General features: G+C 38.3%; 2 protein-coding genes across 18 annotated transcripts in view; one reads left to right on the plus strand and one right to left on the minus strand.

Annotated features, from left to right (window-relative positions):
* The window catches only part of patz1 (POZ/BTB and AT hook containing zinc finger 1), a 749,193-nt gene that overhangs the window by 640,375 nt on the left and 92,081 nt on the right, over positions 1 to 16,737 (minus strand). The window lies entirely within an intron of this gene.
* Positions 1 to 16,737, plus strand: part of LOC138761246 (calcineurin-binding protein cabin-1-like) — a 449,064-nt gene that overhangs the window by 398,566 nt on the left and 33,761 nt on the right. The window contains exon 32 of one of the 9 annotated variants that reach the window (XM_069933065.1): positions 6,094 to 9,734. The exons of 7 other annotated variants lie outside the window; for them this stretch is intronic. In XM_069933065.1, coding sequence (XP_069789166.1) covers positions 6,094 to 6,144 — 51 coding nt within the window. In that variant the 3' untranslated portion in view covers positions 6,145 to 9,734. Of the gene's footprint in view, positions 1 to 3,006; positions 6,064 to 6,093; positions 9,735 to 16,737 lie in introns of those variants that run through there. One more of the 9 variants, XM_069933060.1, reaches the window with a different exon arrangement.

A 16,737-nucleotide genomic window follows, 5' to 3' on the forward strand; every position in this document is an offset into this window, starting at 1 on the left:
AAGGGTCATCAAAGTTGATCAGAGGTAACAAAAAATGCTTCTAAAAATTAGCAGAAAAATATCAGCAATTGATGTGATCATTAAAGTCATCTTGATTTTAAGTTCACGTTTTGATCAGCTTTAAATGTTACAGATTCCCTGAGTTACAGAGTTTATATGCAGTTGAGTCACCCAGTGTTACTGATCTTGGGAAACACCAAACCGATTTTAAAAAATTGGTGCATTGAGATGTGGAAAAGGATCTATTTGATAAAAATCTTCCATGCTTGTCAAAAGAACAGCCTCGATCCAAAGTCTTACTTCTCACCTTTGGATTGTTGTAGTTTGTCACACAGAGGTCATAAGAGTGGGTATGCAGTGTGGCAAGAATGCTTTTCAGAAGGGAATGTTAAAATAAAACAGGAAAGTTCTTTTCCTAATGGATTTTCCATTAGTTGTTGAGCAGCAAAGCCAGGAAAAGGAAACATTGCTGAATTAGATCCATAAAAATGGCTTGCATTTACGTGGCATATTTTCGGGGCCTGACAATAGGACTTACACCACCCCACCTGTTCTTACCTGTTAGCCTGTTCTCCTTTCCCTTTCTCTCTCCTCTGATGTTTTTTCTGCTCACCCTATCCTTTTTATTCTGGATTCTGCCTATATATATAAGGGTCTAGGCCTGAAATGTTGGTTTCCATTTACTTCCTATGGCCTGCAGTGTGACCTGCTGAGTTTCTCAGGTCCATTTCTGCAGAGAACTATTAAACAAGTTTTGACTAGATGGGGTTATTAGGTGACCAAAAGCTTGGCAGTGAGATCGATTTAAGAAGGGATGGAGGAGAGAGAAATAGAGGTGGCGAGGTTGAGAAAGAAAAGGCAGAGTCATCTCTGGTTGTGATTTTCAAAACGGGATTGGGGAAGTGCACAAGAAAGCCAAAAAGGAGGAGGGCTGAGACTAATTTGGGTGGAGGACCTAGTGAGGGAAGGGGTACACACACAGCTCTCAGAAGGCACAAGAACTGATGCATGTTTATGGGAGGATCAGCAATACTGAGTTCAACGAGCCCTGGATTTTTTCCTGTACGATAGGACAAGTTCATTGTGTAAGGTGTAACTGTCCAGGTTCCTGTAGCTGCTGGATCTGAGTGATGGGAGTTTTTCAGAGATCATGTTCAGTCACAGAAAATGCTCCATTTTCTCAGTGGTCAGCTGAATCTTTTGGTCCATGGCCACATTCCAGGTGTAGACCACAACTGACTAATATCCTTTTGACCCTTAGAATCTTCCGATACATGAATCATTGGTATTTGAAGCGATTATACCTGGAAATAGGGAATTTTTCAAAGAATGAGAGTCAAGCATTTTAGTCTAGAGCACCCAAAAGACTTGTTCCAGGAGCAGTGTTGCATTGTGATTTTTTTTGTGGGATCTTTTGGGTGAGTCTGGGAATAAAAGAAAAGAGCAAAGTGTGTAAACAAGCATTTTAATCAGTTGAATTTTTTAAAAAATCTGTTGATTGTACCTGATTGTGGCTTCTGGACACTCCTGAATAATTACTGGACAAGCAGGTAGTCAGTGAGGATCCCTTCTTGTAAATACCCCATATTGTCAAAGAGGAAGATCAGATTATTATTTAAATAACAAGCGATTGCAGCATCCTGCTGTGCAGAGGGGCTTGAAGGTGCTTGTGGATGAATCGCAAAAGGTTGGTTTGGAGGTGCAGCAGGCTGACATGGAATGTTGGCTTTCATTGCTGCTTAGGAGTAAGGAGTTTATGCTGTAACTGTACAAAGTACTGGTGATGCTATATATGCATTTCTGGTCTCCTTACTTGAGGAAGGCTTTGGAGGCATCCAGAGGAGGTTTTACCAGGTTGATTCTAGAGATGAGGGGGTTAGCGTATGAGGAGAGATTGACTCATCTGGGGCTGTACTCTCTTGAATTTAGAAGATTGGGAGGGGATCTTATAGAAATGCATAAAATTGTGAAAGGCGTAGATAAATAAGATAGAGGTAGCCAAGTTACTCCCACTGGTGGGAGAGACTAGAAATAGGGACTTAGCTTCAAGATCCATGGTAATAGATTTAGGAGGGAGATGAGGAGCAACTGCTTTTCCCAGAGAGTGGTTAGTCTATGGAATTCGGTGCAGTGGAGGCTACCTCAGTGAATATATTTAAGACAAAGTTGAATAGATTTTTACAAAGTAGGGGAATTAAGGGAAATGGGGTAAATGCAGGTAGGTGCAAATGAGCCTATCATTAGATCAGCCATGATCTCATTGAATAGCAGAGCAGGCACGATGGGCCAGATGGCCTACTCCTGCTCCTATTTCTCATGTTCTTATTATAAATATCCCTTATCGTCAGTGAGGATTGCTTAACTTCAACATCCCTTGTATTACTTATCACCAGCGAGGATCCTTTATTATCAACATTATGTACATGCTTTAAGTCGGTGAGGATCCCATATCATTATAATGCACCAAAAAGACATTGTGGAGTTGTTCTGAAAGACGGTAGTTAAAGCAGGTTGTGCTGGAAATACACAGCAGGTCAGTACCTCCTGTGGAGAGGGAAGCTGGGTTAGCAAATCAATGCCTTCAAAAGTTAAATAACAGATTTTAGGCAGGGTCTATAAATCACTGTTTTGAACATACCCAGTAATTGAGCCTTCACTGTCCTCTTTGGAGATAATACCAAAGCACTCATGCATGACTGACCCTTTTGCAATCATGATCCCTGGTTCTAAATAACCCAGTCAGGGAAAACCTCCCTCCACGTTTCTTTTTTCAAATTCACCAAAGACTTCATATGTATTTGTATTCTGCCCAATATTTTTCGTTTAATCTGTAGACATTTTCCCATTCATTCTTTCCATCTTTGTTCAGCATTTGCTTTAGGCAAAATCCTTGTTATTATCAGCTGATTTTTGACGTAGATAATGAGCTTAGTAACCACAATGACTAATAATGGGGTGAGCTTGTATGTCAGCACTACTTCAGCATCTCTTCCCTTGCATTTCTAGGAAGGATTGGGCCCATTCTGCTTCCTCATATTCCTGGGAGACTGTTTGATCATTGCCATGTTTGTCTTCATTATTTTGCCGGAAACTAAAGGAAAAACAGTTTTGGAAATCACTGAGGAGTTTCGGAAAATAAATCGGAAAAGGATGGGAGGTAGTTCTGTGGCAATCCGCAGGAGACTCTCACAGAATGCTCCGGAGATCTTTGTCATTGCGACCAAACTGTAAGAGGTTAGCGTCAAAAGCTGTGACAGATTCAGCCACTGGAAGGGGGTTGGCGAGATGCAGCGCTGACCTCAGCTCCTTTTGCAGCCCGCATTTCCAATCAGTTGGTGGGCGTTTGCCATTGTGAAAACCCTGTCTGCAACTGGATCCAAACAAGGGGCAGGCACCGAGGTTCTGAATGTCGGAGTTGTTTTGCTTTTAAGCAGTCTCAGCCTAAAAGAACAAGGCACTAAGTTAAGCAGTTTGACTACTTTTGTTCTTTGGGTATTCATGGGTTTGATTCACTTTGTGTTCTCCAAGCAATGATGATGTGGATTCCCAACTTGAAACTTAAAAGGTGCCCATCAAGGTGGCCTTCTGCAGTCCCAGGGTGAGCAGAAGCATTTTATATCCTAGCAAGTGACCAATGAAGGAAACACAGCAGTCACCTAGACCTCGTTAAACAGTTATATGATATGATCAATCTGTTTTGTTGTAAATGAAGGTTCCATGGAATAATATTATTTTCCAGCAGACAAAAGTGCAAATGTGCCTCAATTGTCCTCTGAGCCACCCTGGAGAGTCACCCTGGAGTTTTGTGCTTGAGAATGTAACTCATTGTAACTCAGGAATGGGAGCTTCCAATGAAGCCAAACCCAGAGGGTGATATGAAAATATTCCTCATCTGCTCAGGGAATGGGGCTTTGCTGATGCAAAGGTTTAGGTGGTATCTCTTAAAAATTGAATATTACAAGATGTTCACTGAGGTGCCTGTAATCTTTGCTTTTTGGAGTTAGAGGCCTTGTGCTGTGAAACACAAGAAATGGTTTCAGTACAAGTGAGGGTAAAGCTGTTATGCTATTTTACAGATTTCCCACTATATCCTCCAGTTTTGCCATTCTCTGACTCCATTCTTCATCTCTTCTATGCCCTCTATTATTGTCTACAACAGCCATTCTCAACTTTTTACCAGCCCCTGAGGACTCTGCTCAAGCAGTGACCTGATGAAGCAGTCAAATTTTGGTTTCTTTCGTACTTTCGTGCATAAGAATGTAGAAAATATTAATATTAATTGAGGTGAAAATAAAACAAAGCTTTTGCTTCAATGTGCTGTTGAGAATGGGTGGACTTCATTTCCCCAGTTCCAGTGTACAACTAAATTCTAAGCAAACCACACTCTGCATATGTATATTGACTGGAAACCAGGATTTCTGAGTTTCACTGACCAGCTGCCACTTCCCTCCCACCAATCCCCATTCTGAATTTGACTTGGTGCACCCAATGCACAACTCTCCTGTTTTATTTATTTTGGCCTCAACTAATGGAAAGTAAAAAATTACAGACACGAGTGAAAGCTAGGTCAGAGTTATACAGCCATTAGGCCAAACTTGCCCACACCAATCGCTCATCCCATCTGACTGCATTTGGGCCTTGTCCCTCCAGACCCATGTTTTTTGTCCAGTTCTTTTCTGAAACACTGCAACATTACATGCCTCAACCACCTTCTCGGGCAGTCCATTCTATACACCCATCACCCTCTGTGTAATAAATAAATAAATTTACAAATAGACAAGTAAATAAATAAACAGAAAAAGTTAACCCTCATGTTTCTGTTAAATCTCTCCCACTCAACTGAAACCCATCTCTTCTAGTTACTGATTCCCCTACTCTGGGGAAAAAGACTCTTTGCGTTCACCTGATCTATTCCTGTCATTATTTTGTACACCTTTGTAAAATCACCCCTCATCCTTCTGCACTCCAAGGAATGAAGTCCCAGCCTGCTCAACCTCTCCCTATCACTCAGGCCCCCGAATCCTGGCAACGTCCTCAGAAATCTTCTCTGCACTCTCTCCAGCTTGATGACATTTTCCCTGCAGCACAATGACCAAAACAGAGCATCAATATGGAAAATTCCGAGGAGGTTTCTCAGAATTTTGGGATTAGACTCATAGAGTCACAGATTCCAACCACAAGGAAACAGGTTTAGCTCAACTCATCAATGCCAACTGAGTTTTTTAAAAGAGATATAGCACAGCAACCAGCCCTTTTGGCCCATACGCCCATGCTGCCCAATTACATCTATGTGAACAATTTACATACTCACCACATACATTGTTGGTATATGAGTGAAAACCAGAGCACCCAGAGGAAACCCACACATACATGGGGAGAATGTACCAACTCCTAACAGACAGTGGTGGATTTGAACCCGGGTCACTGGTGCTATAATAGGTAGTTGTCTACCTTGGCTCAACCTATTTGCCTGTGTTAGGCTCACATCCCACTAAATCTTCCCTATTCATGTCCCCGTCTAAATGTTACAATTGGATTACTTTTTAGGTCATAAATTATCTTTGATCTCGAGACTGCAACGGTTTCTTTACACTCATCCATTAGGATAATGCAGCACCACCATGTATAGCACCACTGGAGACTTGGATTTTAAATAAGCTACTGATAATAAGAAGGTCAATATTCACTGTTCCCTGCATTTGGGAAAGGGCCAGCAATACTTGCGAATGCATACCCACCACAAATGAAATAAGGCAATGCTAGCCAGCTGCACATAAACTCGGAGGAATGCACTGGGTCAACGCGGCCTTCCCTACCCTCCCTCTTAAAAAAACTATTGATTATACTGAGGCAACATCCTTGCCTTCCCCTCAACCATTATAGTGAGGAGATACTTTTCTCAAAATATTTTTATTAATAATTATTTACTGCACAGATTATATGTGCAGTAAATACAAAGGGACATGACCTTTTCTTTGTTCATTCTGTCATCAGTTCAGAACAGCAAAGCTATTTGTGTTTCTTGCCTGAGAATTAGTCAGCACATGTCTGCTCTTTTTGATCTTGAAACCATTTGATCTCTCTCTTTACCAGCAGTGGTTGTTGAAGCAGGAGCAGGTGCAGGTTGCAAACCTCAACCTTTAACAGAGCTCGTTTACAATGGAAGGGGATCTCCACCTTTCCTCCATGATGAACTGAACACACTGAGTTTACATTGGGACTTCACAAGGGAAGGCTTTCCGAAAGAGTTTAATGTGATTTACATTCATTTAGTCTGTGAGCGCTGGGAAAGGACTCCAAACTCAACAAGGTAACCCTAACAGGAAGTGAAGCCACTTGTTTATCTTGGAGCCTTTTCTCAACTATGTCTGAAATTTTCAAGTCTATTTATTTGACTTAATAAAAGATTGAGGACACAGTTGTCCGTTGAGAACCCAGTGACTCTCTGTTCAAGTCTTCTCCACATCCAAGATATTAGAAATGGGTTCTGAATGGAGGGGTTCCCACACTCCCAGCATGCTGTGCTGCATCCATGTGCACCTGACATATTCTATGTCCTATATTTATTGTTTACTGTTAATGTTTTACAATATTACTTCAAATTATGATTTTTATCTATTGTAAAAATATATCTGAAAATGAACTGACATTTTTAATTAGTGTTTGTTATGTGATTTCTTTTTGTTAATTACCATTTGCAATTTAATACCTAACTTGCAATTATTGCTCAGATCTTCTGTATGATATTTTTACACAGACCATCCTCCTGCAGATACTGACTTCCTGTCCCCTGAGTTAGAAGGAACAAATTTGTATTTTCTTTTTGCCGACGTGCTTCATATATCATCGAATATAGAACATTACAGCACAGTACAGGCCCTTTGGCCCACAATGTTGTGCTGACCTCAACAAACCAACTCGACAATCTGAACCTTCCCTACCTCATGCCCATAACCCTCTATTTTTCTTGCATCCATGTGGCTGTTTGAGAGTTGTTTTTTTAAAATGCCCCTATTGTATCAGCCTCCACCACCACCCCTGGTAATTCATTCCAGGCACCTACTACTCTTCGTATAAAAAAAACTTGCCCCTGATGTCTCCCCAAAACATTCCTCCCCTCACCTTACGCAGATTTCCTCTGGTGTTTGCTACTTTCATCCTGGAAAAAAGGTGCTGGCTGTTGCCCCATCTATGCCTCTCATAATCTTGTTGACCTCTATTAAGTCTCCTCTCACCAAAGGAAGATTTTAGTCAAATATGGGCACATATGACTGCAATTTTGATATCAAAATGCAAATGGACACCTGTTGTATTAATCAAACTGATAGCTGCCCATGGAGACTTCGTGGCTTTTGAGTAGGGGTTTATTGTCACTCAGACTATGGTCCTTCCTTGTTCTATAATGATTAGACATTGTTGAGAAAAGAATTAACACTTTATCTCCTGGTTTAAAACTTCTCTGTCTTGCTTTTCAGTCATACCAAACCTTCATTTTGTCTTGAGCCACTTTTAAATTCTCCTTAGCTATCTTACACAATTTTTTCCAATGATCTTTAAATTTTGAAACATAATCCAACAAATTCAACTGCTCATCCTCATTGACCCACTGTTCTTTTAACAGCATTAAAGGTCCTCTAACCTTCTGTTCAAGTAGCAATTCCCTTACTTCAAACAAAAGTAAATGAACACTTTCATCCCAATTCTTTTCACTTTCTTGATAATAAGTTCTCAACATAGTTTTTAAAATTGAATGTAACCTCTCCAAAGCTCCCTGAGATTCTGGGTGATATGCAGACAATGCAATTTGTTTAGCTCCCACTTTATAAACTAATTGTTGAAGAATATCTGACATAAAATTCTTTCCCTGATCCAGTTTTATTTCTTTAGACAAACCAAATAAATTGAAAATTTTTACTAGTGCCCCAGACACAGTTTTTGGTTTAATGTTCCTGATTGGTATGACTTCTATAAACGTGACATAATGGTCAACAGATATTCATTTCTAGTTTTTGTTTTGGGCATTGGACCAACACAGTCCACAATTACTTTAAAAAAAGTTCTCCAAAAACAGGAATATGTTTTAAAGATGCCACTGTGGGGCCTTGATGAGGTTTCCCCACAACTTGACAAGTGTGACATGTTTTACAAAATGTCTTTACATCTTTTTTTAAATATGGCCAATTTAAATTGTTTCATAATTTTATAGGTAGTTTCCTTTACCCCAAGGTGCCCACCTAAAGGTGTTTCATGAACCATGTTCAAAATTTCATCTCTATAGGCTCTAGGAACTATAACTTGATGAATCACTGCCCATTCTTCATTAGCCATAATCTCATGTAACCTATATTTTCTCATTAATAAATTCTCATTAAACTGGTACTTTCTTAATTCTTTTTGCCAACATGCTTCATATATCATCGAATGTAGAACATTACAACACAGTACAGGCCCTTTGACCCACAATGTTGTACCGATCTCAACAAACCAACTCAACAATCTGAACCTTCCCTACCTCATGCCCATAGCCCTCTATTTTAGAGAGTGCTTTCTCTCTAACTTCAGCAAGATCACTACCTTCACTTTGTTTTTCTGTTAATTTTGCTCTGAATAGTGACAAATCCTTTTCCAGTTGCCTTGCACTGTCACAGACTTTTAATCCTTTAAAATTATTTGGTACAACACTGTTTTCACTGGTACACCTTCATTCCTCCAAATACTGGATATATCTCTAAACATGTCTCTATTTCATCAATGATTGGCTTATCGGTTAATTTCACTGCTGAACTAACTTTAATCTCTACTTCAACAAGTTCTTTATTTTCAATTTTAAAATCAAAATTCTGACCTGACAAAGAAATATTTAAATTAGCTGATAATTCATCACAGTTTATCTCTTTTATCTCACAATCTGTTTCTTGCTTTTGCTCCTGACAGACAGCCTCCTTGTTTCTGTCTGTGCTGCTGTCTCTCGCAAGCTTTTAAATCAATTTATCCAGTATTTTTTTCACTGGCCAAGTTTTTAAACTTAAAATCAGATTGTTCAACACTCTCGCTGGCAACAGTTTCCCTTTCATTCTCAAAATAACTTGGATCCTTTACTGCAGAGACAATCTTATCTCCTGACACAAAAGATTTCAATTACTTTCCTAATTTTACCAACAAATTCCTTTTTACTTCCCTGTATTTCACCTTTTTTAATACAAGCATCTGGTACTCTTTCCCCTCAAGAAAAAAAACAATTAGCTACCACATGGCCAACTTTCTTCCAATAATTGCAAAATAAACCAAAAGGTTTACCCCATTTATGTGTTTTTTAACAATTTATAAGATTTAAACGGCATTGCAAAAACAACAAATGCTAACACACTGTGATATATATATTAAAAAATGTTAATATATGGTAACCTATGGCCATGTCCTCCTTTGGAATGCCCACCCAAGTTTGGAGGGTGGCCATATGAAATATGATGTGTTGTTCCTCTAATTTGCGGAGAGAGACTATGGACATAGATGTTGGCAAGGGAATGAGCGGGGAACTGGATTGGGTGGCCACTACGAGATCCATGCTGTAATCCACTATGTATGTATTCATCTGTCTGGGCACACCCATTGGCTGACTGTACCTGTGGCCCCTCCCACAGACTCCTGGATAAAGGTAACTGCTCCTCAGCCCCCTCCTCAGTTCAGGGCAGTCAACCAGCATGGATGTGCCTTCATTCTATTGCAAATAAAAGCCTATCAGTTTTACTCAACTTCAGTCTTTTGGAATCATTGATGGTGCATTACATGCTGAGGTGCTCAATGAAGTGATCTCCCAGTCTGCATCCAATTTCTCTGATGGAGCGGAGACCACCACAGGAGCACCAGATGCAGTAAATCATCCATGAAGATCCACAAGTGAAGAACTGCTTCATTTGGAAGGACTGTTTGGCAGCCCGAATGCTGGTGAGAGAGTGGAGCAACTCCTGTGTTCATGGGGGGGGGGGGGGTAGGTGCCAAGGGTGCGATTGGTGAGAAGGGAGGAATGGACAAGGATGTCACAGAGGGAGTGAACCCTGTGGAAGGCAGAAAGGGGCGAAGATTGGTAGTGTCTGGTGGTGGGATCACGTGGAAAGTGGTGGAGGATGCTATGTTGATGGCGCAGGCTAGTGGGGTGGTAGGTGAGGACAAAGGTAATCCTGTCCTTGTTGCACATGGAGGTGAAGGGCATCAGGGCAGGTGTGCAGGAAAGGAAGGATATGTGGGTGTTATTTGATGGATTAATGAACAGATTGGACAGGAAACTGCTCCAAACAAAGGATAATCCATCTGACCAGGCAGGTCAAAAGTCATTTAACCATGTCACACACTTTGCCATTGGCTCCTTTGAATGTCTACATGTTTAGCCACTGGGTCCCTTAATCATCTTCCCTATTTTGGGAGTACCTGAGCTGGCTGTTTGCATAAAGCCCACCACATGGAGCATCTGGTTCTCTTTTTCCCCCTGAGAACAAACCCTAGCTCCACTCCAATTTGTGGATTGTGGGCAACGCTGGAGTGTGTACCAATACAGGGTGGGGGGGGCTACAATTTAAATTTAAATTGAGACATACAGAACGGTAACAGGCCATTTCGGTCCACAAGTCTGTGCCACCCAATTTACACCCAATTAACTTACATCCGCCATACGTTTAGAAAGATGGGAGGAAACCGGAGCCCCCGGGGGAAATCCACGCAGACACTGGGAGAACGTACAAACTCCTCACCGACAGCACAGGATTCGAACGCTGGTCCTGGATGTTGGTGCTGTAAAAGCGTTGTGCTAATGGCTATGCCAACCGTGCCATTCCTGTCAGACTATTGAAATTTATCCTTTATTGTAACCTTGTAACAGATTTGCAAACAATTGTAGTAATGTGCCTGCCAGTTACCAAGGGGTGGCAGGTACTGTTTGTTTCATCTGCATGTTTCACCGTGGGAACCACAATTAGCTGCAATTTGTGTGATTAACCATGGCAACTGTGACTGTTATAGCGAGGATTGATTGTTTAGTTGTGTCCGATGCAAGTGTATTGTGCGTGTTTTGTCTGAGGGAGTGTTTGTGTGTGTGTGCGCGCGAGCACAATCCGTGTGGCAACATTTCCTCACAGGCAAATAAATACCATTTGTTGCATTCAACGTGATCAGACTCATTACTTCTTGGACCCTGCCAAACCTGTTCCTCACGTCACAGTGGGTAAGGGCTAAGTTGATGGCGGAAGAGGGGAAACCACATTTTTTGAAGAAGGAGAACATCTCCAATGACTTGGCATGGAAGACCTCATTCTGGGAACATCTACAGACTTCTGTGGTTTACTGAGAGTTTTGGTTACCTTCACTTCCTATGGATGCTGGGTGACCTGCTGAGTTTCTCTTTTTTTTTAAATTTTTTATTTTTCACACCATAAATCACATTAGCCATGATATACACTTTTTCTTTTTCACACATATTACAGTGACTTTTTCTCCCCCCCACCTCCCTCCTCCCAAGCCACCCCCCCAACCCCCCTCTCATTCATTTTAGGTATACAATCTAGGTTGCATTAAACCAGTCAGACAATGTTGTCATTCAACAAAAATACACCAGAAATTCTACTGAGTCCATTCTTTTCTTTCCTTCTCCTTCCATCAACTTAGGTAATGTTTGTCCCCGGTAGGTTTTCGCTATTGTATTTAATGTAAGGCTCCCATACTTGTTCGAATATTTCAATATTATTTCTTAAACTATATGTTATTTTTTCTAATGGAATACATTTATTCATTTCTATATACCATTGTTGTATTTTCAAATTATCTTCCAATTTCCAGGTTGACATAATACATTTTTTTGCTACGGCTAGAGCTATCTTAACAAATCTTTTTTGTGCATCCTCCAAATCAATTCCAAATTCTTTGGTTTTTATGTTACTTAGGAGGAAGATCTCTGGATTCTTTGGTATATTGTTTTCTGTTATTTTATTTAATATCTGATTTAGATCTTCCCAAAAATTTTCTACTTTCTCACATGTCCAGATTGCATGAATTGTTGATCCCATTTCTTTTTTACATCGAAAACATCTATCAGATACTGTTGGGTCCCATTTATTTAACTTTTGAGGTGTAATGTATGGCCTGTGTAACCAATTATATTGTATCATACGTAGCCTCGTATTTATTGTATTTCTCATCGTTCCAGAACATAATTTCTCCCATGTTTCCTTTTTTATCTTTATATTTAAATCTTGTTCCCACTTTTGTTTAGTTTTACCATTTGTTTCCTCATTCTCCTTTTCTTGCAGTTTAATATACATATTTGTTATAAATCTTTTGATTAACATTGTATCTGTAATCACATATTCAAGGTTACTTCCCTCTGGTAAACTCAAATTGGTTCCTAATTTATCTTTCAAGTAGGATCTCAGTTGGTAATATGCCAGCGCTGTATCTCCAGTTATATTGTACTTATCTCTCATTTGTTCAAAGGATAAGAATCTACTTCCTGAAAAACAATTTTCTATTCTTTTAATCCCTTTTTTGTCCCATTCTCTAAAGGAGAGGTTATCTATTGTAAAAGGGAGTAACTTATTTTGCATCAATATTAGTTTTGGTAATTGATAATTTGTTTTATTTCTTTCTACATGAATCTTCTTCCAAATATTGAGGAGATGATGTAATACTGGAGAAGTTCTATGTTGTACCAATTTTTCGTCCCATTTATATAATATGTGTTCAGGTATCTTTTCCCCTATTTTATCTAATTCTAATCTCGTCCAGTCTGGTTTTTCCCTTGTTTGATAAAAATCTGATAGGTATCTTAATTGTGCGGCTCTATAATAATTTTTGAAGTTTGGCAATTGTAAGCCTCCTTGTTTATACCATTCTGTTAATTTATCTAGTGCTATCCTTGGTTTCCCCCCTCTCCATAAAAATTTCCTTATTATTTTCTTTAACTCTTTGAAGAATTTTTCTGTCAGTTGTATTGGCAATGCCTGAAATAAGTATAATATCCTTGGAAAAATGTTCATTTTAATACAGTTTATCCTTCCTATCAATGTTAGTGGTAGATCTTTCCAATGCTCTAAATCGTCCTGTAATTTTTTCATTAGTGGATTGTAATTGAGTTTATATAATTGGCCTAGATTTTTGTTTATTTCTACACCTAGGTATCTTATTGCCTGCATTTGCCATCTGAATGGAGATTCCTTCTTAAATTTTGAGAAATCCGCATTATTCATAGGCATTGCTTCACTTTTATTTACGTTTATCTTGTAACCCGACACTTCTCCATATTCCTTCAATTTCTTATATAATTCTTTTATTGATAGTTCTGGTTCTGTTAAGTACACTATAACATCATCTGCAAATAGACTGATTTTATATTCCCTGTCTTTTATTTTTATTCCTTTTATATTATTATCTATTCTTATCAATTCTGCTAGTGGTTCTATAGCTAGCGCAAACAATAAAGGTGATAGTGGGCATCCCTGCCGCGTTGACCTGCTTAAGTTAAATTGCTTTGATACATGTCCATTTACTGTCACTTTCGCTAACGGTCCCTTATATAATGCTTTAATCCAATTAATATACTTCTCCGGTAAACTGAATTTTTGTAATACTTTGAACAAATAATTCCATTCTACACTGTCGAAGGCCTTCTCTGCGTCTAAAGCAACTGCTACTGTAGGTGCTTTATTTCCTTCTACTGCATGAATTAAGTTAATAAATTTACAAATATTGTCTGTTGTGCGTCTTTTTTTGATAAATCCAGTTTGGTCTAAATTTACCATTTTCGGTACCTGTTCTGCTGATCTGTTTGCTAATAGTTTAGCTATTATCTTATAATCTGTGTTTACCAAAGATATTGGTCTATATGACGCTGGTGAGAGTGGATCTTTCCCTTGTTTTAGTATTACTGTAATTATTGCTGTTTTACATGAATCTGGTAAGTTTTGTGTCTCATCAATCTGGTTGATTACATCCAGGAGGGGCGGTATTAATAAGTCTTTAAATGTTTTGTAGAATTCTATTGGAAATCCATCCTCTCCTGGTGTCTTATTATTTGGTAATTTTTTTATTATCTCTTGTATTTCTGCTGTTCCAAATGGTTCTGTTAATTTATTTTGTTCCTCTATTTGTAGTTTTGGTAGTTCAATTTTAGTCAAAAATTCATCTATTTTCCCTTCTTTCCCTTCGTTTTCAGTTCGGTATAATTGTTCATAGAATTCTCTAAAGTTTTCCTTAATTTCTTTTGGATTATATGTAATTTGTTTGTCTTTTTTCCTTGATGCCAATACCATTTTCTTAGCTTGCTCTTTCTTAAGCTGCCATGCTAGGATTTTGTGCGTTTTTTCACCTAGTTCATAATATTTCTGTTTTGTCTTCATTATATTCTTCTCTACCTTATATGTTTGTAATGTTTCATATTTTATTTTTAATATTTCTGTTTTGTCTTCATTATATTCTTCTCTACCTTATATGTTTGTAATGTTTCATACTTTATTTTTTTATCCGCCAATTCTCTTCTTTTAGTTGTATCTTCCTTCATTGCTAATTTTTTTTCTATGTTTACTATTTCCCTTTCCAACTGCTCTGTTTCCTGATTATAGTCCTTCTTCATCTTGGTTACATAACTTATTATTTGCCCTCTAATGACTGCTTTCATTGCAACCCATAGTATAAACTTATCTTCCACTGATTCCGTATTTACTTCAAAATACATTTTTAATTGTTTTTCAATAAATTCTCTAAAATCCTGTCTTTTAAGTAGCATGGGGTTTAATTTCCATCTATACATTCTTGGAGGGATGTCCTCTAGCTTTACTGTCAATATTAAGGGTGAATGGTCCGATAGCATTCTCGCTTTATATTCTGTTTTTCTTACTCTATCCTGCATACTAGCTGATAACAAAAATAGGTCTATTCTTGAGTATGTTTTATGTCTAGCCGAGTAGTATGAGTATTCCTTTTCTTTTGGGTTTTGTTTCCTCCATATATCCAAAAGTTTCATTTCTTGCATTGATTTAATTATAAATTTGGTTACTTTGTTCTTCCTGTTAATTTTTTTCCCCGTTTTATCCATATTTGGATCCAAATTCAGGTTGAATTCCCCTCCTATTAGTATGTTCCCTTGCGTATTAGCTACTTTCAAAAAGATATCTTGCATAAACTTTTGATCTTCTTCGTTAGGTGAATATACATTAAGTAGATTCCAAAACTCCGAATATATCTGATATTTTATCATAACATATCTCCCTGCTGGATCTATTATTTCCTCTTCTATTTTAAATGGCACATTTTTACTAATTAATATAGCCACTCCTCTTGCTTTTGAATTATACGATGCTGCTGTTACATGTCCTACCCAATCTCTCTTTAATTTCTTGTGCTCCAATTCAGTTAAGTGTGTTTCTTGGACAAATGCTATATCAATTTTTTCCTTTCTCAGTAAATTTAGTAGCTTCTTCCTTTTAATTTGGTTATGTATTCCATTAATATTTAAAGTCATATAGTTCAGCGTAGCCATTTTATATTTTGTTTATCTTCTCTTTCCGTTTTTCCATCATTACCTTTCCTCCTTTTCCATTTCTGTTTTCTTATTTTCAACTCTTTATAAGACAACATTCCTACAACATCCAACATTTTCCTTATTCTCCTATTTCTATCTTCTTTATCCCCAATCTCCCCTTCCCCTCCTGAGTTGTCCTTTATCCCTTGTCGGACAACCACATCTCCCCTCTCCATTTGGGTTTGCGAATCCACTCGCAAGCGTCAACTGATTTTGCAGTGACCGCTATTTCCCCCCACCCCGCCCCCCCCAGAAAAGATTTCACTTTTCATATGTCACAAAGGTCACTCTTTTAATTCCCTCCTTATTCTCTCTATTCCATTACCTTCCCTTATTAATTCTTGTCTATACTATCTATATTTTCCTCTAAGTACAGATACATTCACGTATGCACATTGTCTCTATTCACTATTATATCTCTTTACCCGCATACATATCAATCGTGATCATTTTTACTCTCATTGCCCGTCTTCATCCCTCAGTCTATTTTTGTCTTTACCCACATACATATCAATCGTGATCATTTTTACTCTCATGACCCATCTTCATCCCTCAGTCTATTTTTGAAATTGTTCTGCAAATTTTCGTGCTTCTTCTGGATCCGAGAATAGTCTGTTTGGTCGTCCTGGAATAAATATTTTCAATACCACTGGATGCTTTAGTACAAATTTATACCCTTTCTTCCATAAAATCGCCTTTGCTGTATTGAACTCTTTTCTCTTCTTTAGGAGTTCAAAACTTATATCTGGATAAATGAAGATTTTTTGCCCTTTATACTCCAGTGGTTTGTTGCCATCTCTTACTTTTTCCATTGTCTTCTCCAGTATCTTTTCTCTTGTAGTATATCTTAGGAATTTTACTAAAATAGATCTTGGTTTTTGTTGTGGTTGTGGTTTAGAGGCCAATGCTCTATGTGCCCTTTCTATTTCCATTTCTTGCTGTAGTTCTGGACATCCTAGGGTCTTAGGGATCCAATCTTTTATAAACTCCCTCATATTCTTGCCTTCTTCATCTTCCTTAAGGCCCACTATCTTTATGTTATTTCTTCTGTTATAATTTTCCATTATATCTATTTTTTGAGCTAGTATTTCTTGTGTCTCTTTAGTTTTTTTATTAGATTCCTCCAATTTCTTTTTTAAGTCTTCTACCTCCATTTCTGCTGCTACTGCCCGCTC

Source organism: Narcine bancroftii, chromosome 4 (genome assembly GCF_036971445.1).
Source record: "Narcine bancroftii isolate sNarBan1 chromosome 4, sNarBan1.hap1, whole genome shotgun sequence".
NCBI lineage: Eukaryota > Metazoa > Chordata > Chondrichthyes > Torpediniformes > Narcinidae > Narcine > Narcine bancroftii.